A 24,845-nucleotide genomic window follows, 5' to 3' on the forward strand; every position below is an offset into this window, starting at 1 on the left:
ACAGAGCGAAGATGACCCACAGGTACCAAGCAGCAGCACACTCAACCACAGATGACATGATTTAGAGATTATCAATACAGCACACTCACAGCAGGCTTCCAGCACTGCCATAGCTGCGGCAGCACAGTCATGCTGGGGAGTCAAACCACAAACCTAAAGACTAGTAACAGTTTGATTCCCCTAATACTTTTTTTATTTAAAAAAAAAGAAAGGAAAAGGAAAATCGCAAGCTCAGAAGATGACACATGAACTCAGAAACACATTAATTTCAACATATTAATAAGAAACAAATTCACTTTTTAAAGGAGTTGGGCTTTGCTTCCAGTTTCACCCAAAGATCTCAAAGTGCCTGAATTGATCATAAATGGTAAATGACACTAAAGAAAATGGCAACCAATATAAACCAGTTCTAAGGAAAAAAAGAAATACTTTTCTTTTAAAAGTTATTGAATGTCATAAAGCTGTAGGCTGACAAGACATTATTTAAATTATATGTATCATGAAACATTTATCAGTTTAGCTAAGTTTAATTTTCGACACCAAACAGTACAGCTAAGCGAATGTAAAGCTTACACCAAAAAAATCACCTAATATAGTATCTTCAGGAGTTAAACATGAGTTATAGGAAAATTACTTATTTACAAGCATCCATAATGTATCAGTTGTGGTTAATTAGTATGCTAAGATTGCAGGAATGTTTTAATCTGGTAGTAATCAAAGGATGGTTGGGGTTTCCAGTCTACCATTCTCTTCTTATGAACTCTCTTTGTTTCCAAAAGATTTAGCACCTATTATATACCAATTAAACTACTTACCCTATACATTTTCCATCATACACCTGGGAGTTATCTTCCCACTTGCTTACAGTCCTCATTAATTTAGGAAAAACTGCTTAGCGAAAAAAGGAATGATTTTAAAGTTGAAGTAGAAGCTGACAATTCAGGATTGAACATCAGGATTAGAAGTGATACTCAGGATGGTAAGGAAAAAACAGAGCAGAGGAATTAAGTCTTCATGATTGCCATGGCACAAATTTGATCACTGATGAGGCAAATGTCCTTTCTTTTGAAAAAAATCAATTAAGCTCAGTGTGGCTCTGTCTGCAGGGTACAAGAAGGATCACTTCCCAGGTACCAGGTCCTACCACACACTCTGAGCATACGCTGGGATTTCCCAAGGGGGGAACCTCCCCAGAAGGGAGCTTCCTTCTCCCCTCACCGCTGGTTTCAGTGAGAACACATGCCCATTTCACAACAGAAAAAGCCCATTATTTTTACTACCCACAAACATTTTTTTTCATACTAGAAGGAACTGTCTTGTACTAAAGTGACCAGAAGAAATGCTCAAAAATTCAGTGAAAGCAAACTGCAGCCAGCTCTGTGCAGCTAAAGGCTACCAGAGGAGCTTCTCACAGAACAATTCGCTCGCAAACTCAGGATGGATATTGTTAAAGAAGTACTATCTCAGTTTCCAGATGCTCAAAACAAACAAAAAATACTATAATGTCCCAAAATCTTTGTGGCTCAAAAGCCACTTTGCCACTTTTAGTGACTCTGTGATCAGTTTTGTCATCATGATTACAGAAAATTCACACCCAATGTGGTCCACAGTTGGAAGACAGGAGTTCTTGACTGTGTTCTGCATCTTACTGCTTATAAATGAAAAAGGCTCTAAAGGCTTCAGCCTTCTCAACCAGTCAACCAGAAACAGAGTACTTTTGTTCTGTATAAGGCAATAGAATTACACCACCTTATCTTTTTTATGAAAGGAGAATAAAGCCTCAGATTGCTTTCAAAAGGTTAGTACCCCACTGGGAAACACCAGATCAGACTTGTCAGCAGACATGGTTAAGCACAAGTGTGCCAGTTTATGGAAAGGAAAATAAGGGGTGGGTTTAGCAGAGGACAGTGAGTGTGCCAACTCTGGTGAGCCACACACAGCTGCTAGCATTACAGACCCAGAAAGGAGTTTGAGAGACAAGTTGTTGCTTCACAGTGTTAGGATGAGAAAAAAAGGTTGCCTCATGATCAGGGCCATGTAGTCAGTATACTTCCATGCAATCGATACAATTCAAATATACGTAATATTGCATATGAAAGGAAACCTAGAATCAGCCCCAGCCTTTTAAGCTGTCAGCCAGCACGGGTATGCAGATGGAAGTGAAAGTGCTATTTTTATGTAACCTCAGTTACCAATAATAACTGGTCTCATCCCTTATGAACTTCCAGGCAACTAAAATTGCATTCCAAATACAGAATTGTAAACTCTTCAAGAGTCAATGAATAAAGGCATTTCAACTGTATCAAAACTGAGCTTTGAAATTCTGTTCAAAGCATAAAATTAGTACCACATTTTTCACCCCAGGAATTAGTAGCACTAAGGTGAGGAAATACTACTGTATATTTTGTATCATACCATCAAATCAGAAATTCACATTTGCCTCAGCAAGAAAGGGCTGATCTGTAAAAAAACTTGAGCTTCTGCTCACTTACAAGCTCAAGTACCACTGAATTCAGAAGGTATTCAAAGGCTTAAAAGGAAGCCATTCTTCAGCAATTCACTGAATAAGAACATAAGGGAACTCTTATGAACCCCAACTAAACTTGCAAGTATTATCCTTTACACGGTGAGGTACAGATGAGGACCTTACAGATGGTGACTGTAAGGTCCAGCAGAAGCAAAGAACTCGTGCGTGCCCAGGCTGCATCTCTCTAGCATCAAGATTTCCACTCCTTCCCATAGTGATTACTGATTACTCATCAGTAAATGCCATGTGAGCAAACAAGCCTCAAACAGACACACTAAGCTGGTTCCTCAACCGAAAACAGCTACCATGGCAATTCCCCCTGCCCGCCCAAGTACCACTGCTACTGCTGAAGGGCTTCTGCAGGCACAGCTATGGTGGTGAGAAGAGGGATAAATTACAACACCATCTAATATAGCCAGGTTGGCAAAACTTTGTTGGTGTTTGAAATGTCACCAAGAAATTCAGTGACTGTGACTCTCCCATAACCACTGTGCATTTTCATCCTGCAAAGTAAAAATGCAAACCTCCCTCTTTAACAAAACCCAAACCAGTTTCTTGGTAGAGGCAAGACCACAAACCAGAAGTCTATTCCTCTTTTCAAATGCCCACAGCAGCAGGATTTGCTGTGATTTTGAAAAGTTTTTCTTACTGGAAAAGTATTTCAGTTATTACTGATGTGTTATGAACCAGAAATTGCTAAATCTACACATACCACTTACAGAAGAGATTATTTCATTTGGCTATATGAGAAAGCTGCAGCCACCACAGAAGCACTATGCTGTGACCAAATATGTAAAGTAAAATCCCGGGCTTGCTGAAATTAGTGGAAAACTTCAAATGTCTACATAAGGCCAAAAAGTCATGTCAAACACTGCAATCATACAAAATCTGATAAGGGTCTGTTATCACCCGTTAACTGCTTTAACATGGGATTAGGAGAATTAGAGGCCTAAAGGTTACAAAATGCCAGCTGTAGCAGATATTTCACAGGCAGGAAGACAACTACAGTAAAAAACAAAAGGGACTTGAGATAAAGAAAGAAAATGCTAGACTGAATGACAAAAAAACTGACAGAAAAATCAAGGAAGACTTAAATGCACTAATTTTTTACACTGTCTAAAACTGTTGAAAATCAGTTTGATCAGCCAGTCAAGAAGATTACACCGGTGTCAGAGCAATGACAGAATTATATAAATGAAGAGACTAGTGACAGCTCTAATACCTTCCCTGGGTGAAGAAAGGAGTCCTGCAAAAGGCAGGCATTGCAGGAGTGGCAAAAAGCTTTCAGGCTACTCTTCACCAAGTCGAAGAAGGGACTACAGCACAGCTCAAGGGAAAAGTTTCAAGGTAGACAAATATCTTGATTTAACATAAGCCTAGTGAAATTCATAAACATGAATAATTACAAATTCAATGGTTCAGTAAACTTCATCAGGATTCAATGTAGATTTTCTTCAAAAGCCAGAGCACAGGTCTATGTGGGACTCATTGAGGCTGTCCACTCCCAAGTACATTCAACTAACAGCTGCCATGTCATTCTTGGGGCTTGAAGTCCATTCAATCATATTTTCTTAGGAAGTTCATAAAACCTAATACCATCCTCATGCTGAAAATAATGATATAATCCTGGAGTCGGTGAGTGCTTACGTTGATGATCAGTATACTGACCAAGACTTGGGGAAGAAGATTGCTACAAATGAAAAACAGGGGGGAACATGAGCCTTCGGGAAGTATAGAAGTGTTGAAGTCCCTGCCCCTTCGGTCTGCAGAAGTGGCAGGCTCCCGACATGAGCTCAGCTGTAAGGAAGTGACAATACAAGGATGAAGTGGGATAGGGAGAGATCAGCCACAACCACAGGGCAGGGCAGAAGGCAGGATGAAATTTCTCTTCCTGCTGCATGTTGACCGTCCTAATTTGCTTTTTCATCTTCCCTACTGCTGACTGGAGATGCACTCCATCACAACCTGCTTTCAGGTTTCATTCCATCAATTGAGAAATAAATCCCCCCCCCCAAAAAAGCAGAGGGGAAATAAAGGGCAATTAGAGGCACTGGACATGACGTAGTTACTCACATCTGCTGCCAAGCTATGTTGAGGATACAGGCGGAATTGTCAGGTGACTTACCAACAAAAGCACTTAGGTTTTTTACTCTCATTTTGTCTACAGAAAATCCCCTTACAGGTTCCAGTGCGATAAAAGCAATTAGCAAAACCCACCCAAATGAAACAAAGACGGGTCTCATTAGCTTAGCATACTCCCTGGGCAGAGCAATGGGAATTCATGAGGACAGTTCCTATATAGCACAGTGAATTTTGTGAACGGTAAAAAAGCAAACTGAGAAATCAGGAAAAAAAGCTCTCTAATAGCTAGCAGAAAAAAAGGGATGATACAAAATATAAAGCCTGCAGAAAGAGCAAAAAATGATAAATACAGACTTCATCCTTTACTGAAATAAATCTGGCATTACCCACCAGTCAAACTCTGCAGTCAGGTTATAATGATTATCAGCAGAATTGCAGTAGAGCCCAAGGACCTTATTTATATTACAGAATCCAACTGTGCTGGTTGCTTTCCATATACAGAGCAGTTTTGAGAAATTCAGCATGCAGAGTCATGTTTATTGAGGCTGCTTTGACGAGCTCAACCTTGGAAAATGAAAGATATGTCCATATTCTGTACTAACTTGCAGTAAAGTTCATACTTCGGCAGGCAAATAACTGATCTAACACTTCCACAGTCTTGAGAAATTAACTGACTGCCATGAGCAGGAAAGACTTTCCGGCACCTTCTGCCTTTAAGGAGGTGATTTGGTATTTGCCATGAAAAGTAAAAAGCAGCATCTGATAAAGCAGGGCTGAATCAGTAGCTTTATCTGATTGGTGGGCCTGGGACTAAGTAGGATACCAGAGCTACAAATGGTCGTGGGTGGTAACAGCAGGGATTTTGTCATCCACGGCCTTGAGTCCTGCCTACTGAGAAAAGCTTTGGGGGATGACGATGTCCTGCATGTGTGGGAATCCTAGGGCAGGCTTCACTTTGTAAGTCACCATCATCATAGCACACACGGGGATTTCCATCTTCCTGACATCTCCAACGTTGCTATCTTTCACAAAACTGAGCCCAATGGGAAGTCTTGAATTCAATGACCTGAGGGATCAAAACCATATATCTGTTGGACACTACTAACACCACCAATTACCTACAAAGTCACAACTATAAGCACACTGTGTTTTGTTTTCACATGGTCTGATGACAGAAGCCATCTGACATTTCAATTCAGCACATTATATTTGTGCTGAAAATAATTACAAGAAAAATGAACCTTATCGTTACAGTTCAAGTTGCTTTATCCTTCACATTTCTACCATATATAGTGCATTTGAGTCTCTGGAACTGTTTAAACACAATTTGGAGGCATGATATCACACATATGCCTGGCTCTTAAACAATAGTCTCAGGGGTATTATTAACAACAAGATACAGTGAAATAGTGTGCAAAACAAAACAAACAAGCATTTTTTAATGTCTAAGAAAAAAACCACAAATCTTTGGTTCATCTGGTCAGCACAGTCTGAATTATCTCTGTTTTTTATAGCCTTGGTTAAAAAAACTGGCAGCTCTTCTCCTTTTTCTCAAAAAAAAGCAAGCAAGCATGCAATGCAGAGACTACAGAGCAGCAGCAGGCAAGTACGTGTCCATTGGTCCACCCAAATGTTCTTGGGGTGGGGAGAAAGGATAGGGAGCAAGTTGCTTCAGTCCACACTAACTTGCCTTCAAGGCACAAATAAAGACACATCAGATGAGCTTGCCCACACCTTTAAGCAGGTATATATTTGCAACAGCAGTATTCAATACTTTAAACAGGAGATTGACTTGTTTATTAGTTTTGCATGCCATCTTAGGCTTAGAATCATAGAATCATTTAGGTTGGAAAAGACCTTTAAGATCATCAAGTCCAACCACCAACCTAACACTGCCAAGTCCACCACTAAACCATGTCACTAAGTGCCACAACTACACATCTTCTAAATACCTCCAGGGATGGTGACTCCACCACTTCACTGGGCAGCCCATTCCAATCCTCGATAACCCCTTCAGTAAAGAAATACTTCCTAATACCCAATCTAAACGTCCCCTGGCGCAACTTGAGGCAGCTTCCTCTCATCCTATCACTAGTTGCTTGGAGAAGAGACTGACCTCAGCCTCCTTTCAGGTAGTTATAGAGGGTGATAAGGTCTCCCCTCAGCCTCCTCTTCTCCAGACTAAACAACTCCAGTTCCCTCAGCCACTCACCATAAGACTTGTGCTCTAGATCCTTCACCAGTTTCATTGCCCTTCTCCGGACATGCTCCAGCACCTCAATGTCTTTCTTGTTGTGAGGGGTCCAACACTGAACACAGTATTCGACGTGTGGCCTCACCAGTGCCGAGTACAGGGGGACGATCACTTCCCTAGTCCTGCTGACCAGTCTATTTCTGATACAAGCCAGAATGCTATTTGCCTTCTTGGCCACCTGAGCACACTGCTGGCTCATATTAAGCTGGCTGTCCACAAATACCTCCAGGTCCTTTTCCAACGGGCAGCTTTCCAGCCACTCTCCCAAGCCTGTAGCGTTGCATGGGGTTGTTGTGAACGAATTGCAGGACCCAGCACTTGCCCTTGTTGAACCTCATACAAGCCTTGGCCCATCAATCCAGCCTGTCCAGGTTCCTCTGTAGAGACTTTCTACCCTCAAGCAGATGTAGAACTTGATGTCATCTGCAAACTTACTTAGGGTGCACGCGATCCTCTCATCAAGATCGTTGATAAAGATATTAAACAGGACTGGCCCCAATACTGAGCCCTGGGAAACTCCACTTGCGACTGGCGGCCAATTGGATTTAACTCCATTCACAACTATTTGCGCCCAGTCAGCCAGCCAGATTTTTACCCAGTGAAGAGTACACCTGTCCAAGCCACGAGCAGCCAGTTTCTCCAGGACAATGCTGTGGGAAACGGTGTCAAAGGCTTTACTAAAGTCCCGGTAGACAACATCCACAGCCTTCCCCTCATCCACTAAGTGCATTACTTTGTCATAGAAGGAGATCAGGTTAGTTAAGCAGGACCTGCCTTTCATGAACCCATGCTGACCGGGCCTGATCACCTCATTGTCCTGTGTGTGCCACGTGATGGAACTCAAGATAATCTGCTCCATGTCCTTCCCTGGTGCTGAGATCAGACTGACAGGCCTGTAGTTCCCTGGATCCTCTTTCCAGCCCTTACTGTAGGTGGGCATCACATTTGCTGACCTCCAGTCAACTGGGACTTCCCAGTTAGCCAGCACTGCTGGTAAATGATGGAAAGCAGCTTGGTGAGCACTTGTCCCAGCTCCCTCAGTACCATTGGGTGGATTCCTCTGGGCCCTGTGTGCATGTAAGTGGTGCAGCAGGTCACTAACCATTCCTCCTTGGATCATGGGGGCTTCATTCTGCTCCCCTTCCCTGTCTTCCAGCTCAGGGGGCTGGGTACTTGGAGAACAACTGGTCTTACTGTTAAGTCCTGAGGCTAAGAAGGCATTAAGTACCTCAGCCTTTTCCTCATCCTCGGTCACTATGTTTCCCCCTGCATCCAATAAAGGATGGAGATTCTCCTTAGCCCTCCTTTTGTTGCTAATGTTTTTATAGAAATATTTTTTATCGTCTTTTACAGCAGTAGCCAAATTCAGTTCTAAGGGCTTTGGCACTTCTGATTTTGTCCCTGCATAACCTCATGACATCTTTGCAGTCCTCCTGAGCTACCTGCCCCTTCTTCCAAAGGTCATAAACTCTCCCTTTTTTTCCTGAGTTCCAGCCAAAACTCTCTGTTCAGCCAGGCCAGTCTTCTTCCTCACTGGTTCATCTTTTGGCACATGGGGACAGCCTGCTCCTGTATCTTTAAGATTTCCTTCCTGGACTCCTTTGCCCTTCAGGACTGCCTCTCAAGGGACTCTGTCAACCACGCCCCTAAACAGGCTAAAGTCTGCCCTCGGGAAGTCCAAGGTAGCAGTTCTGCTGACCTCCTTCCTCACCTCTCCAAGAATTGAAAGCTCTATCATCTCGTGATCACTATGCCCAAGACAGCCTCCAGCCATCATATCACCCACAAGTCCTTCTCTGTACTCAAACAGCAGGTCCAGTGGGGCGCCTTCCCTAGCTGGCTCCCCCACCCATTGTGTCAGGAAGTTATCTTCCACACACTCCAGGGACCTCCTGGACTGTTTCCTCTCTGCTGTATTGTATTTCCAGCAGATATGTGGTAAGTTGAAGTCCTCCCTGAGAACAAGGGCTAGTGACTGTGAGACTTCTCCTAGCTGCTCATAGAATATTTCATCTCCCTCTTCATCCTGGCTGGGTGACCTATAACAGACTCCCACCATGATGTCTGCCTTGTTGGCCATCCCCCTGATTCTTACGCATAAACACTGAACTCTATTGTCACCACCATCAAGCTCTAGACAGTCAAAGCACTCCCTAACATACAAGGCTACCCCACTGCCTCTCCTTCCCTGCCTATTCCTTCTGAAGCATTTATAGCCATCCATTGCAGCACCCCAGTTGTGCAGGTCATCCCACCATGTTTCCATGATGGCAACTATACCATAGTTTTCACGATGGCTAGCTCCTCCTGTTTCTTGCCCATGCTGTGCGCGCTAGTGTAGATGTAGACTTCAGCTGGGCATTGATCCCGCCACTTCTTTTGGCGGGGGAGAAGCCCTAATTCCTACATGATCATTCTCAGGCACTTCCTTGGTTTCTAACACACCAGTAACCCTTGCGTCTTTGCTGCTGCGTGGATCTCCTTCTCCTACCTCAACTGAGACAGCAGACTGAAGGACCTCGCTAGCACACTGTCCCTCAAACATCGGTGTGCTGTCCCCAGGCTTATCTCTAGCGAACCTGGGTTTATCCCTTTCCCCCTTCAAATCTAGTTTAAAGCTCTCTCAATGACCCCTGCTAACTCCTGTGCAAAGATCCTCTTCCCCCTTCGGAACAGTTGTTCCCCGTCTGTTGCCAGCAGGCATGATGTCATATGAACCTGATCTCATTTTATGACAAGATGACCCGCCTGATGGATGAGGGAAAGGCTGTGGATATTATTTACCTTGACCTCCATAAAGCCTCCACACTGTTTCCTACTGAATTCTAGTGAAGAAACTGGCTGCTCATGGCTTAGATGAGCATACGCTCTGCTGGGTAAAACACTGGCTGGACGGTTGGACCCAGAGGGTGGTGATCAATGGAGTTAAATCCAGCTGGCAGCTGGTCACAAATGGTGTTCTGCAGGGGTCAGTACTAGTGCCACTTCTGTTGGCCAACACTTTGTGTTGTTGTTAAACATACTTATGAATGATCTTGACGAAGGGACAGAACACAGTGTTGATGTGTTGAGCATAGGGAGGCTCTACAGAGGGACTTGGACAGGCTGGATCAATGGGCTGAGGCCAACTGTATGAGCTTCAACAAGTCCAAGTCCTGGGTCCTGCACAATCCCATGCAACACTACAGGCTTGGGGAAGAGTGGCTGGAAAGCTGCCCGGCAGAAAAGTACCTGGGGGTACTGACTGACAAGTGGCTGAATATGAGTCAGCAGTGTGCCCAGGTGGCCAAAAAGCCAGTGGCATCCTGGCTTCTATTAGGAATAGTGTGGCCAGCAGGAGTAGGGAGGTGATCGTCCCCATCTACTCGGCATTGGTGAGGTCACACCTCAAGTACTGTGTGCAGTTTTGGGCATCTCAATACAAGACAGACATTGAGGCGCTGGAGAGAGTGCAGAGAAGGGCAACAAAGCTGGTGAAAGGCCTAGAGAATAAGTCTTATGAAGAGCGGCTGAGGGAACTGGGGCTATTTGTTCCTAAGCAAAGGAGGCTGACGGGAGATCTTATAGCTCTCTAAAACTACCTGAGAAGACATTGTAGAGAGGTAGGTGCTGGTCTCTTCTCACAGGTAATTAATGATAGAACAAGAGGGAACAGACTCAAGCTGCACCAGGGTAGGTTTAGGCTAGACATCAGGAAAAATTCTTTCACTGAAAGGGTTGTCAGTCATTGGAATAGGCTGCCCAGGGAGGTGGTTGAGTCACCACCCCTTAATGTGTTTAAGGGTCATTTAGATGTGGTGCTTGGAGATATGGTTTAGGGGTGTACTTGGTAGAGTAGGGTTGATGATTGGACTTGATGATCTCAAAGGTCTTTTCCAACCTAAATGATTCTATGATTCTATAATCAAAAAGTCTGCCGGAGACACAAAGGTTGGAGAACAGGTATTGACCTGCTGATCTTTCATCATTTTATTTAAACCTTTTCCATGTTTAAAGGGACATATGCATCCACTAATAAGACTGAATTCAGCCCCCTTTCTTAAAGCAAAGATAGAATGGTGAGAACAACCTACTGGATAACCACTGGACTAGTCATCACTCAAAGTGAAAAATAAACCAAAGACTGGACATCTTTCCATGTAGAATTTTGAGCACAACTCTGTTCAAGCACAATTTAATGTATCTGATGCAGAAGAGAGTGCAATGGCCTATGCAGGAGATAAGACTGGATGTGTCACAACAACTGTGCTTTATTGGACATCTGTTCCTGATGATGAAACACAAAAGTATGTCCTACTTCTGCAAATGAGATTACAAAGCCAAGAAGCCCGAACTTTCTTTTGAACTCAACAGATCTCATCATTGTCTATTTCAGCTTCTTACCACTGCAGAGCCAATAGGAGCAGCACGCACAGTTTTATTCTGAAGTCTTCATAACAACAGGTTTTTAAAGCTCTAAATTTATTAGAGCTGATGTGGTTCTATCTGAGGAAGTCCACAAGTTACTAAAAAAATCCCTTCACTCATAATGTGCTAATATCAAGCAGGATCTAGCAGCATTTTCACTACATAGGATGCAAGAAATTAAACAGCTTACAGAAAAAAAAAAAAAACCTGACTCATCCACATATGCAAGATTTCTTTGAAGCTTAATTATCACTTTTGTATCTTAAAGCAGCAATGCCAGAAATTCAGCTGTCTGTTCAACCACAAACCAGACATTGCGCAAGCAGCTGTTTCCCAAGCCACTGAACACTGACATACATGGGGAAATTCTCCTCTCCTGCTGTGAACAATTCTGTGTCACTCCTTAGCAGCAACAGATAATTTAACGTGGCTTTAAAGGATGTTATGTGCAAGCCACAAACTTCAAATTTCCCTCATTTTGCCCTTAGAAGGACCCCAGCCTCTGAACCAAGCTTGTTGCTTTTGTCTCAGGGCCTGGAAATTAATCTCCATCAGTCACATATGCTCTGATGGTAACTGTTACTGCGAAGTCCAAACATCTTTCGTGTACTGTCATGCACTGGAAGCTTAATTTCATCATCAGATACACACCTTTAAGTCCTATTGCTGTTTTATCAGACACTTTCAGGCATGTATTTGAGGTTAAAAAGAGCACCATGTACAAGCCTGCTCTCCCAGTACTTTAATTTTTCCTCCCTGTTTTGCCCAAATATAAATTCTGAGGGTTCATCGTGTTTTACAGTTGGTTCTTGGATGACTCCTGAACTGAGAGACATTTTCACTTCTCGTACAGCTACACAGCTGCTCCTTTTTAAAGGGGAATCATTCAGAAGCGTTGCAGCGTGGGCTCTGGCAACATGCCTCACACCCAGCTGTAGGGCTTGGAAATTTGCTATTCAAGCAAAACAGTTATCATGCTGAAAACTAACCTAGACATCTGAAAATCTTCAAATAATTTGAAAAAATCCCATCCAACAGAATAACAGAAGTTTTCAAAGGGATAAGGAAGAAACATGTCGTTCATTGGAAACATTTTACAAATGCTGGCACTGACTGAAACAAAAATAAATCTTTCAGGGAGGCTATTTTTGTCTTAATGAAGATGCGTAAGTATGACAGATCAATTCCTGATCAACTAAAGGAAAAAATTATACCTTGTCATCAATCCACTGTTGGAGCTATTTTCAGAGAAGCTTCCCAAACGCAACTCCCTAACATTCTCATGCTGAAAAACCAGCTGGAGAGAATTAGTATGGTTATGATCTATCACACACCAGAAGCTCTGAAGAGAAGCTATTCTAACCTAAAAAAAAATGCCAGCACTGAAGAGGAAAACATAGAGCGGTACTTCCCAGCTAGGGAAGAGATGACCGAACAGTACTGTAGCATTAGTTGAGTGGGCCAGCAATGGAAACTGCTCAAATTCTCTCTGAGGAGATACCAGCAATTGTCCTTCCTTTGGTAAGCATATTGCTTTTGTTAACCAGATGCAGTAAGAGCATCTGAAAAGACTTTGATTTTCCTTGGGGCCCTGTTAGAAAGTTGGAGACCATCTCTCTGAAGCCTTCAGAGACTACAGTACTACATCATGACAAAGAAGTAAAGAAGGAATAGAAAAAGACTGAAATACTGACTTCTCAGGAACTTAATTTTCATCACCAGTTCTCAGTCAATTCTGTCTACTGTGCTTTAACAGCATTAGTTTCTCTTGTTAAGGAATATACAGGTCCCTTTTGGTTGGTTTTCGTTTTTTTTTAAAGTTATTACTGACAGAGCTAATAACTGCAAAACTTCTGCATTCTCATGCAGTGCTGAAATGAGACCATCATTTTTTTCCAAATACTATATCACTTTAAAAAGTAACAAAAATGTGGCAATTTTCTATGATCATTTTTTCAACATATCATTCAAAAATTTCACATTTTGTCAATCTTTTTAGGTGAGGCAAGTGACTTAAGAATGACCACTCAGGAAAAACCTGGGGAAGGGCCTTCTGAGAAGCAAGGAATTGGGGTAAGGAAAGAGCAGACCACTAAGTGGTTTGCTGATTTTTCTTGGGAGCCACAAGAAATCAGATAAGCAACCACACTTAGCAATGCTGCACTCTTGTCTTAGCCATCAGCAGCAGATTAAGTCATACAAACAAGAACTCCATGGGTACAGAGTGGGGCTGTCAGCAAGCAATAGTCCTTGTGACAAATATGCGCAGGCTTTCTGACAGGTCCCTGGGGTGATATGGACTGGGAGATGCTGCTTCAACTTTCCACTATGGACATGAGCCTGCAATGGGAAGTGTTGCAATTTGGGTTTTCACTACAGTGTCAGAAAAGGACAGCTGTGTGACAGAGAGGGCACTCCTCTAACATCCCATTTTAGCTTCATTTTTTCATCTTTCTTCCTTCACGTGCACCCACAGGGCTTGAGCAGGCCATCCTGTCAGGACACCATGCAATACTCTGCCAAATCCAAAGGGACGCAACCATAGCTTCCAGCTAGAACCTCCTACCTTCAGGCCTACAGTATGAGGGAGAATTGGGTTTTTTTTAGAATTGCTTAGGAAACTACAAGATTAAATCATGAGAAGCACAACCATAGCATTTTTCTGCTGATTTGAATTACGAATAGAAAGTACGAGCAGTTAAGAGGAAACAAGATATGTTCTATACAAGAGCCAAGATTTTTTATTCCTGACATGTGCCAAACAAGGAGAAGAAACAGAAGAATCTGGCACCATTGAAAACAGTTTGTGGAGAAACGAACTGAATGTCTACAGCCAAGATCCATGTGGTTTGTAAAGAGGAAACTTTTGTTTTATGGGACTCTCAGTCAGCCAAATTTCTCCCAGACGGCATGCAAATGGATATTAGCCTAAAATCCTACATGCATCTTGTAGAAGGATCAGTATATGGTGGGGAAAGAAAAGGAACACTACTGAAGTTTTAAATCAGAATTCAAAATCTGCCTCATGGTTGAAAAAGTTAGTTTACCAGACAGCTATAATGTCATATATGGTAAGTGAGTTGGAAAGGAAAGGCAGCAACTTAAAGCACAAAAGTAGAAGTCAGGAGAATGAGTTCCAACTCTGGCTCCACTACCAAGTAGCTCTATAAAACTTGGATAACAGAGAAAAAGACTGACAACTTAACTGCAAGATTTTTCTTAACTTCATAGAGTGTATTAACATTGCAGTTATGCTGTTTCTTTTAGCTTCTGTATTTCCCCCACTCCCTGGCATTACTATGCATTAAGTTAAATAAGTGACTGGATGGAGTACAGAGAACAGTTACATTACTACACCAAAACAAGCTCTGCGCAACTTCCTAATCAAAATACTTGACTCAATAGATCCCAAACCATTTTATATGGGACTGTAATTCTCATAACTGAGCAAAACACTAACACGGCTGACATGATCCAACAGCTTAGCTGAACATTGTGATATAACATGGCATTTCTGGCTTAAAACAGTGAATAGATCTTGTACTTCAGCATACAGAACAAAGGCAATGGGCAAGCAACAGCTCCTCAGCACATGCTGGGTGGTTACACTATGGAAGAATTCTTTTCATCTTCTTTGGAAACTACCAGAGTGTCCTGTGAAGCATTCAGCTGCATTATCCGTAAATCAAGAGGAGACCACATTGATCTCTGATTTACAGCAGGGGAACTGCGGCAGAGCCCACAGGCAAGACTGCAAGCTCGGGAAGTATCTCAGTCCCTGCATCTCACTGAAGTCACCCCTCACTGGGGAAGTCAGAGGCCCAGGCAGCTCTGTCGGTTGGGACTCCAGTCTGTCCTGAGTCACCTGAGGACGCAGCTCTCTAGTTCTATCACCAATGATTAAAACACACCAGGTGGCAAATTTTGCCATCCTGCTTAAAGGAGAAGTAGTTACTATCTCCTTTAAGAGGATACCAGGATTAAGATTTGCCCCTTTGTTTCTTCCTTCATGCCAGCCTTCATATGTAACATTTCAGCTAAGATTTGTCAATTAGTGTGCTTTCCTCCCCTAAATATAGCAGTAAGCATGAATCTCTTTTTGAAGCAGTCTGTATTTGCTTGGGTTTTCCTCACTCGTACCTTTAGGAGTATCAACTTGGAGGAGGAGCAGAAAGGTTAATTGTTCAGTATTTTCTGTAAGCTATGTGCATTTGTGTACAATGCTCTAGATGGATGCTCCATGCTTCATGTTGCACTGGAATAATAAACAAAGCTGAAAGCAATTCCCTCTCATTCTTGCTCTTTAATTTTATTTCCTCCAAAGAATAATGAACAAAAGAAAGCAAAATTAAGCATTTCAAGGGAAAAATAAATAAATAAAAATATTACAGGCATTTTTTCACAAAAACACTGGAAGAAAAAAACACTGTAAGAGTAAAACGCACTGTGTTTTAGTGAGAAACCTGAAGCTGGCAGTTCTTATTGGCACTAAAAATACCTCCACTGCCCAGCCCCCCCCACCCCCCTACTTACCAGCATGGCATCTTCTAATGGCTTCTGGATGCTAATCAAGACCCGACCAGGTAAAAACTAAAGCTGAACAATCCCCAACAAAGTAGGCCAAGAAAGCTTGGGAGGGAAGGGAAACTATTGCTAGGTGGCAGTGTACCTTCAGCAAAGAATACTATAAATCATATATTATTGGAAAAGTTTGTTATCTGCTAGGTGTCCTCTTCAGTGTCATCTTCAAAGCCTTGGTAGGAAACAGAACCCAAGATGTACATGATACCCAGACTACATATCAGAAGGATGAGAAGCAGCACTGCAAAAAAATAAGAAAAAGAAAAGCCTGTCTTGAGACATGCTATCATGCAAGACCTACAACATAATGGCTCTCCAGGTCTATTAGTGCCGTAAGAGAACTCAAAAGTCAATAAACTGAGTCTTGTACACCTTGAGAAGGCTATGGTTTTGCTTACTTTGTTTTATTTGACCTTCACCAAGCTCTTACCAGAAGAAGCAAGCAGAGAAATAAGCTTCCACCATATCTTTGCACCACAGTGGATGGCTGACAGAAAATGCAAGTGTGGTGGCGAGAAAGAAAGGTTTTTTAAGGCTACTTAAGAAACAAAACTGTTACTTTTCTGCCTTAAACAGTTTCAGTCTTCAGTCCTAATCTTTTCAGAGTGGAGTAAGAGTGGACAATGACATTGAACAAAAGGAAGTAATGAAAATGCAGGCAGTCCCTAGAACTCCAACCTGAAGAAAAAGGCCTCTGTAGAAAGCCAAGGTAAGAAGGGAGAGGCTGGATTTTTCTGGTATCCTTCTATCTGTCCTTCCTGATGTTCCCTTCAACAGAAAACTACCTTAACATATTGCCTGAATTAGCAGAAGTGGTAAAAAAGACAGGCTGATGACATCTTGTGAACTACAATTCACTTGGTAAGAGAGCTGTTAGCAAGCTCACAGCTTGTCACAGAGAAGGATAAGATGTTCTTGAAGGCAAAGACAAAATCTATATTCTTTTTAACAATATCTATCTGGGTTCAAGAGAACGATTTTTTGGAAAAGTATCTTAGATAAATGCAGTTACACAAATTGGAGGATTTTAGAGGATAGAATAACAGAAAAATGAAAGACACTTTGCTCCAACAGGCTTTAAATCCATAACTCAGGGCATAGCAAAATCCTTTCTGAGAAATTTATCAAGTAATTCTTCTTATGTTGACTTTAATCTACAATTATACTGTTTAAGTTTTTTTAATTACCATGCTCTGACTCATTAGAAACTGGTCAGAAACAATATATTAAGAACATACATGCCCCATCTAACCCAGCATGGGAATTCCTATACTGCTGTACAGTAAGACCCACACAGGTTACATGTGCCACACATTTTATCATTTTTCACAAACAATCTTGACTATGAAGCCCATTCATTAAAATACCAACCTTACCTACCCATAAAGTGGCAGAGCGAATAATTTTTACAAACTCCTTCATTGGTATAGCTCACATAGGATATGTGTTGACTTTCCAAGTAGACATAAACCTCTCGTGAGTATTTCCAGGTTGGGTTTGTATCTTCTTTATCTGACAAACTTTGGGATGCAAACCTCAGGATAGCAGGATCCCATTACAATAGATAAATATGGACACAACAATCTTTGTTCCACTTCTCTCCACTGTTCCCTTCCCCAAAGCCGATGGTTTTAATTTGTGGTCAGCCTGAGCCCCTTCCTGGGAATTTGCAGCATCTGCCCCACAAAGAGGGAGGCAGAGAGCATCCCAGCCTTGGCCCCAAACTGTTGGTTACAATTTGTGATCATTTTCAGTCATGGATATGCAATAAACACTAGCAGCAAAAATAAGCAACAATATGAGGAAGAAAGAGTGGAGTAGTACCACACCTACAGAAGTCACTAGGAGCCAACCCCTGTTGCTCTTGAGGGCCCTTCCATGACTTGGGCAGCATTACTGCTGGAAGACAAGCAGGAGTTGTCTTCACTTGCCATCTCACCTCCCGCTCGTGAGACTGTGCACTGCTAGTGGAAAAATAGTTTGAAAACAAAAAAATCCCCATAAAGCTGGGGCTGACTTAGACATTTCATGAAGACAAAAGAGAATAATCTGTATGATCTCCAGGCTAGGAAGTCACCAGGTTTTGCCATAGCAGAAATACTTTTGTGCTGCGGCAGAAAGGAAACTCTGGAGAAAATACATTCCCCAGCAAACAGCCTACATAGGCTTTTCTTCATTAACCAGTAAGAGGGAGATCTTTCTGTAGCATGCAGAAGGCACTAAGCCTCATTTCACATTGAAGTTTTACTCAAAATCAAATTTTCTGTGATTAAGGAAACTTTTGTTCTACTTCTGTTTCTTCACCATCTGTGATACAAAACCTGGCAAAGACTCCAATCAGTTTCCTTCATGTTATTACTGCCACCAGCACTCAAATGATAAACATTTATACAAAAGGAAATTCCTCTTCCTTTCTTTGCCGTCTCCAAAGAGTAGATCTAAATACTTTAGTATGAAAACCTGCACTGAACTCACCCTGAAATCTTGTAATGCCAGATTACACCAACAACACTATAGAAAAAGGTAATGGCAGATTAATTGAATACAACACCACTCCTGATAAAATCTTTTCTCCTGTAATGAGCACACAGTCTGAGTGGAAATGAAGCAGAAGCACCTCATACCAAGAAAGACAAAATCCTGCAACATCTGCTTAAGGAACATCAGGGATGGATTTGGGGAATTTGCTTCTCTGGGACATACAAACCCTTGTTATGCTCCTGGATGCATAACTCTCAGCCATGTAGGTGGTTGTACATCGCCTCAGCTGAGCAGGACAGAGGCATCATCCAGCAAAGCAAACTTACTGAACTCTGAAGTACAAGTTAGCACTCAGAGGCACATATTTACTTACTTAAACACTTCATTTATACATACACACATTTGACTACTATTGCTATCCTGAGGTAACCCATGCATGGCTGTGGTTAAGATGTTAAATTTGATTATTCTGGTGAAGTTTATCTTGGCACCTTAAACACAACAATCCCCTTATACAGAGTTTGCACACTGGTACAAGCATACCAACATTAGGGCAACATATTAATTTCTATAAAAACACACATATAGGTGAAGTAGCAACATTTTTTTCTAGCATAGGCAAACTCTGTAAAACCAGAATTGTTGGCATTTCTGTCCAAACGGGTATGATCCATGATCGGGAGTACAACCTTGATTTCAACATTTCTTCACACAGTAGTTTGCCAACAGGCCCTATGTCAACAATGGTTCCCAAAAGGGTTTTGTGGATTCCTGAGGGGGGTAGCCCCACCTGCTGCTGGGCTTGTTAGATTCAAATAGAAGAAAGGGAAAGAAGAAATATGACACGCTGAGGACACATGGGGATGGACAAACAGATAAAGGTCAGATAAACCAAGGGAGATCACAAACTTGCGCCAAATCTGAGGAGCACGAACTAAGCCTTATACCCCTTTTTAAATCCACTGCACCCTCAGTATGGCTTTTCTTCCTGCAGATCAGAAATGGCTGTGAAGGCAGTCAGGCTGCTGCCAGGCATCTCTCAAGACCATGCACAATTTCTTTTCTTCCTTAATGCTAAAACATAAAATTGCATATTTTCCTGGAGCAGGATAGCACTTCAACACCAGCACCTTATGCTGAGGACTGTACTACACAGAGGTTGATGGGGTATTCCACTTTTTATTTCCAACTGGTTGCACACTAGTGCTTTGTAGACTTCTCTGAGAAACAGCACAGGACTTAAAGTAGTTTATTAATCAAACCCAGTTTGGTTTTTTGGGCAAGACAGTATGCCTTCCTGCTGAAGCCTTCTATATATCATTCTGTGGTGGCACAAATGTCCAAATAATTTTGCTATAGACTCTAAAGAGCTGTCTTAAAAAACTCTACAGCCACAAGGGTTATGAAAATAACTCAAAATGGGCTTTCCCTACCATTCACATCTGGCTGAAAACTTTACAAGCAAGAGCTTTGCCTGTTTCCATTTTCAAAAATTCAGTCTTTTACAATTCTACTAGAATGTCTACTAATGACAGGCACAATTTTATAATAAGGCTGAGCCAGTATAACAGGTTCTATCCCTAAAATGACACCAAATCCCATTTGGCCTGACTATGTCCTCACTGCTCCCTTCTGTTTTCTGTGCTGACCTCCTTCAGCAAGCTAAAGTTGCAGAAAACGAAACTTATCAAAAAAAAGTGAATAGTTTTTTGCTGGTTTAACTCCCACAACCAGCTCACAGGCAGTCAGATAAGCAACAGGGACAGGGAGAAGTAGTGACCAGTCAAGCAGCAGCTACTTATTTGGTAATCTGAGCGGAAATATGAAGCCACACCCGAAGCTACTCTGTCGAGTAGTTTGTGTTATGGGATGGCCCCACTGGAATGCTGGGATGGATGCCTTCCACTTAAGGGGCAGATTGGGCTCTCTAACTCAACTCACATTAATAATGGTTCCAAACCAGACAATCTCTGTTCACAGTAAGTGACCAGATGCCTTCCGGGATCAAAACAAGAATTTTCACCATTTTTCTCTGTTATTTGATTCATACTATAAATTGTCCCAAAGTTAGGGTTATTGGTCCAAAAACTGCCAGACTGACTTTCTGACTGTTTTTTAGAGGCTAGTACTGCAATTTCTTGTGTTTGTACGTCTCACCTTCCAAAAATAACTTTTAATTAGGAAAAATAACTGTTTACTATTTAGAATTAAATTTAATATTTGCTATGCATTTCATTACACAATTTAAAAAAATAAGTAAACAATACAGTGAATACTGATCCCTCCCATTTTTCACTCCTCCTCCACCAAGCCTTCACATATATTTATTCATCAGCTGCAGAATAGACACTGAAGAGCATCAAGTATTGGCAACACAAGTGAAAAATAGCTGGGGAAAGGTTAGCATATAAAGAAATAGGCAGTGTTCAGAAACAGAAAGACAGCACTTCTTTCCTCAAAAAGCCTGCAACTTCTACTTAAAGCATCTCAAAATATGTGTGTACCTTCTGCAAAGCTTTAGATCGTATCACTGAAAGAAACTAAAGGCAATACTGCAAGAGATAGTAACAAAAGTCACCGACATGTCCATGACCCCAGTTCTAGGGGCTTGTACTACTGTCAGCTTAAGGAACATCAGAAAAGTGGCAGCGGAGGGACAATGTTGCAACCCCGCAGCAGCAGCATTAGCGTTTGTCCCTCTTGCTTGAGTAGGTAAGGTCAGTGTACCCTGGACTCCACGGGAAGGTTGTCAAGTGCCATACTGGGTCTCTTTTGCTACATAGGGTGCACAACTAACATTCAGGATTTCAGCAAACCCAAGGGTCACTGATATTCACGTGCCAAACTGCCAGGGGCCAGGCTACGTGCTTCATGCACCCCTTGTTTTGGAGCACGGACTTCCACGCACCCACGATAGGCGAGACCAGCCTCCCCGAGCGCTCCGGCCGCGCCGAGCACCCACGTGCGAGCGGCGGCCCCCAGCCGCCGGCTAGGAGAGGAGCCGTCGCCGCCCGCAGCCCCGCGCCGCCCCGGCTCTCCCTCGCCTCCGGCCGCGGGACCACAGCCCCGCCATCCCCACGCTCGCCCCAGCCGCGTCAGCGGCCGCCGCGGACCGCCAACCCCCCGGGGCCCCACCGTCCCCGGCTCGGCCCGGCGGGGCGGCGGACGCTGATAGGGCTTCCCGGCACGGAGGGGCGGGCGGAGGGAAGCGCGGCCCAATGTGCGGCTCGGCGGCGCGGCTGCCGCCTTGCAGCCCCGTTCCCCCGGCGCGGCCGTGAAGGAATGCGGCGGCCGCCCCCCGCCCCGCCGCCCCGGTACCTTTTCCTCCTGCAGAGCACACACACGGCCCAGAGGAGCAGGGCGGCGGCGGCCGCCCCGCCGTAGGTGCCGAGCTGCAGCGTGTCGGGGCCCATGCTGGCAGCGCTCGCCTCAGCGGCCGCTGGTGCCTCGCCGCCGCTGGTGCCTCGCCGCCGCCTGGGAGGAAAGTTTTGCCCGTCCTCCCGCTCCCTGCAGGACAGGCGCCCGGATAGACGGCCCTCCCCGCCCAGCCCGAGCCCAGGGGGCTGGGTTTGGCTGCTCGGAGCCGGACTTGGCGAGCGGGCCTGGTAGTACCCGGCCGGCTCCTCCCCGGGGAGCGCCCGGCTCGGGAAGGGTCGCGTCCGCCCTCCCCCGCGGCCTCCCGGCGGCGGAGGGGAAGCCCAGGCCTTCGGCTTGCGGCGAAATGCTCCGATCCGGCGGAAAGGTCTCGGGATGGAGATCGGGGTGGGGGGTGCTGGGGTCATCCCACCGCGCCGCAAAGCGGCCCCCGCCCTCCGATCCTCTTCAGCCTTCCTCGCATGCCGGGAGGGGCTCTGTGCCCCGCGAGACCCGGCCTCGGGTGGCGGAGTAGCAGTAGTGTGTCCCCAGTGCGGACGGTGCTAGGCTTGGGCAGGTAGCGGCACTGGCAGCCCTTTGACCTCACTCGGTTTTGGTACAAACACCTGATGTGTGTCCCCTGCTTAAAAAGCAAGACAAGACCCACCTCAGCTTCATAAAACTTAACCTGAGGTAGGGTAAATGAGATACAAATAGTGAAGGTTGGCTCTTGATGTTGTGCCACGTGAGAAGCCAGGTCCAGTCCTCCCAGCCCTCCCACTGTGCCAGCCCCTCCAGTGTGTGATAGAGGGATGAGAGGGGAGGTGAAAAACCAAAACCTGAGGCAACAGAGATCATTAGCCTGAGGAAGCAGGATGGGGTGGAGTGGGCAGAGGTCTAGAGAACTTGGTACTGTATGGCAGGGCAGAGGGCCAACAATATACCAGGGCAGCAGCAGTACCTTACAGCTCTGCTGCTACTTGGTACAAGGTACACTTGGGAACAATGTTGCCTTAATGCAAATTCACGTTCAAGGATGGAGTAAGATGCTTCAGTCGTTGAAATCATGGTTTGGTTGAAAGCTGACAGACAGAAGTTCGCGTACCTTACCCATTCTCGGCTGCTAGCAGTATTCTGAATTATGTATTTCATGGTATTTGGTGCTTTATACATTCCTTTCATCTTGGAAACAAGTTTACAACACTCTGTTTTCTGAATTGCCCTGTTGTAAGTTTTCTTTGAATTGTAGAGACCAAAATGTATCTTAGTAGATAAAAAGCCAATTAGCTAAAAAGCCTTCCTGACTTTAGCAGATCTCATCATTTTTCAAGGTCTGACTCACATTTGAGGGTTTGAAGTTGGCAATGCGGTGTCTTCCTCAAACATTGCTGTTGATTTCAGTGAAATAATACTCAAAAATGCCATTGTATTAATCAAAGAAAAGTTGATTAATGTGTCTCACATTAAAGTGTCTCAGAATCTGGTCACTGCTGCTTAAAACCACCAGCTGTCCCTCCTGAGATCAAAAAGTCAGACACCTTTATTGTGCAATACAATGCACAGAGAGAAACCATAAGAGAAACTCTTTATTCATAGGGCTTTTTGCAGGGAACTGTATTTGAAATCACCCACTTGGGAATCCAAGCGTTTTCTTGGCTACTAATGCTGTTAATTCTTGGAAAAGTAGTAATTTAGCACTGAAAAGCATTGCACTGTAAGACATTTCACAGTATAAAATATTACTCATTTTACAAGTGACCTCTGCTGTGAAAATTTAGTGTTTCACTTCAGGATAATGAGAAATTAATGTTTACATACAATTAAATAGCTGTGGCAGCTTGTGGAGGACAGTTGGACTTTTTGCCTTAAACAACCTGTTTTGCAGATTTTATGTATGTCTTAAACAAACCTGTTCTACAGTGCAGGTTTTATGTATTAGCCCTAAAACCAGCCTGCTTTGCCGTACACCCTGCTCCAGGGAGGGAACAAGCCCTGCAAAGGTGAAGTGGTGCTCCCTCCTCAGAGATAAGAGGGTGGAGTGGTGTTTCCCCTTCAGAAACTTTAGTTCGGGTGATCGATAAGGGGGCTTCAGTTGGAGCGGCTACCCAACTTCCCCTATGCAAACGGACAAACCCTGCAGAAGAGGGGTGTTTCTGGACTTGGAGAGGCCCACTCCCTTATCTACAGGTGTACACTGGACTTGAGGAGGTCCACTCCCTTATCTATAGTGGACAAAACCCCCCTGGAGCCCCAAAAATGTTGTATACTGCGCCTGTATCCTAATTAGCGTGAAAAGCAAGAAGAGGAGGGGGTCATGTGAACAGGACTCGTGAATATTAATGTAAAGGGACAATAAAAATACCAATAATCGAGACAGAGGTGTGCACCCCCCACCGAAGAACCAAAGATCAGACTGGACCTGCGAGATGTCGCTGGACCCTGGGAGTGGTGATCTTTCTTTTTCTTTCTTTCTTTCTTTCTTTCTTTCTTTCTTTCTTTCTTTCTTTCTTTCTTTCTTTCTTTCTTTCTTTCTTTCTTTCTTTCTTTCTTTCTTTCTTTCTTTCTTTCTTTCTTTCTTTCTTTCTTTCTTTCTTTCTTTCTTTCTTTCTTTCTTTTCTTGCTTGCTTGCTTTCTTGCTTTCTCTCTTGCTTTCTCTCTTTCTTTCTTTCTTGCTTTCTCACTTGCTTTCTTGCTTGCTTTCTTGCTTTCTTTCTTGCTTTCTTTCTTGCTTTCTTTCTTGCTTTCTCTCTTGCTTTCTTTCTTGCTTTCTTTCTTTCTTGCTTTCTCGCTTGCTTTCTTGCTTGCTTTCTTGCTTTCTTGCTTTCTTGCTTTCTCTCCATATTATTAGATAAAATTAGGGAAACCCGTACCATTATCCAAACTGTGAAATATTGCTAATAAAGTGTGTTATTGCTGCCAGTCTACTGACCAAAGAGGGTTATTAACTCACTACCTTTGCCAAGCAAAGGGTCTCTGCTCTGCAGAGGAAAACCCCCTTTAAAAGGGAGGATATTTCAAAAGATTCACCTACCAGAAACCCACTGAGTGGGAGGGACATTTAAACTGGCATGACAGACAGGATCCTCTCTTAAAAGGGAAGAGATACTGAATCAAAACTTGGGAAAGGAGAACAAAGAATTGGCCGAGCCCAAGTTCTCT

General features: G+C 43.5%; 1 protein-coding gene across 1 annotated transcript in view; it reads right to left on the reverse strand.

Moving 5' to 3' along the window:
• CYP7B1 (cytochrome P450 family 7 subfamily B member 1) overlaps window positions 1–22,114 on the reverse strand; it is a 138,765-nt gene extending 116,651 nt beyond the window's left edge. The window contains exon 1 of the mRNA XM_086466005.1: window positions 21,651–22,114. Coding sequence (XP_086322131.1) covers window positions 21,651–22,114 — 464 coding nt within the window. The remainder of the gene's footprint in view (window positions 1–21,650) is intronic.
• Between the last annotated feature and the right edge of the window lie 2,731 nt (window positions 22,115–24,845).

The sequence above is a fragment of the Leptosomus discolor genome, chromosome 5, assembly GCF_034619465.1.
Source record: "Leptosomus discolor isolate bLepDis1 chromosome 5, bLepDis1.hap2, whole genome shotgun sequence".
In the NCBI taxonomy this organism is placed as follows: domain Eukaryota; kingdom Metazoa; phylum Chordata; class Aves; order Leptosomiformes; family Leptosomidae; genus Leptosomus; species Leptosomus discolor.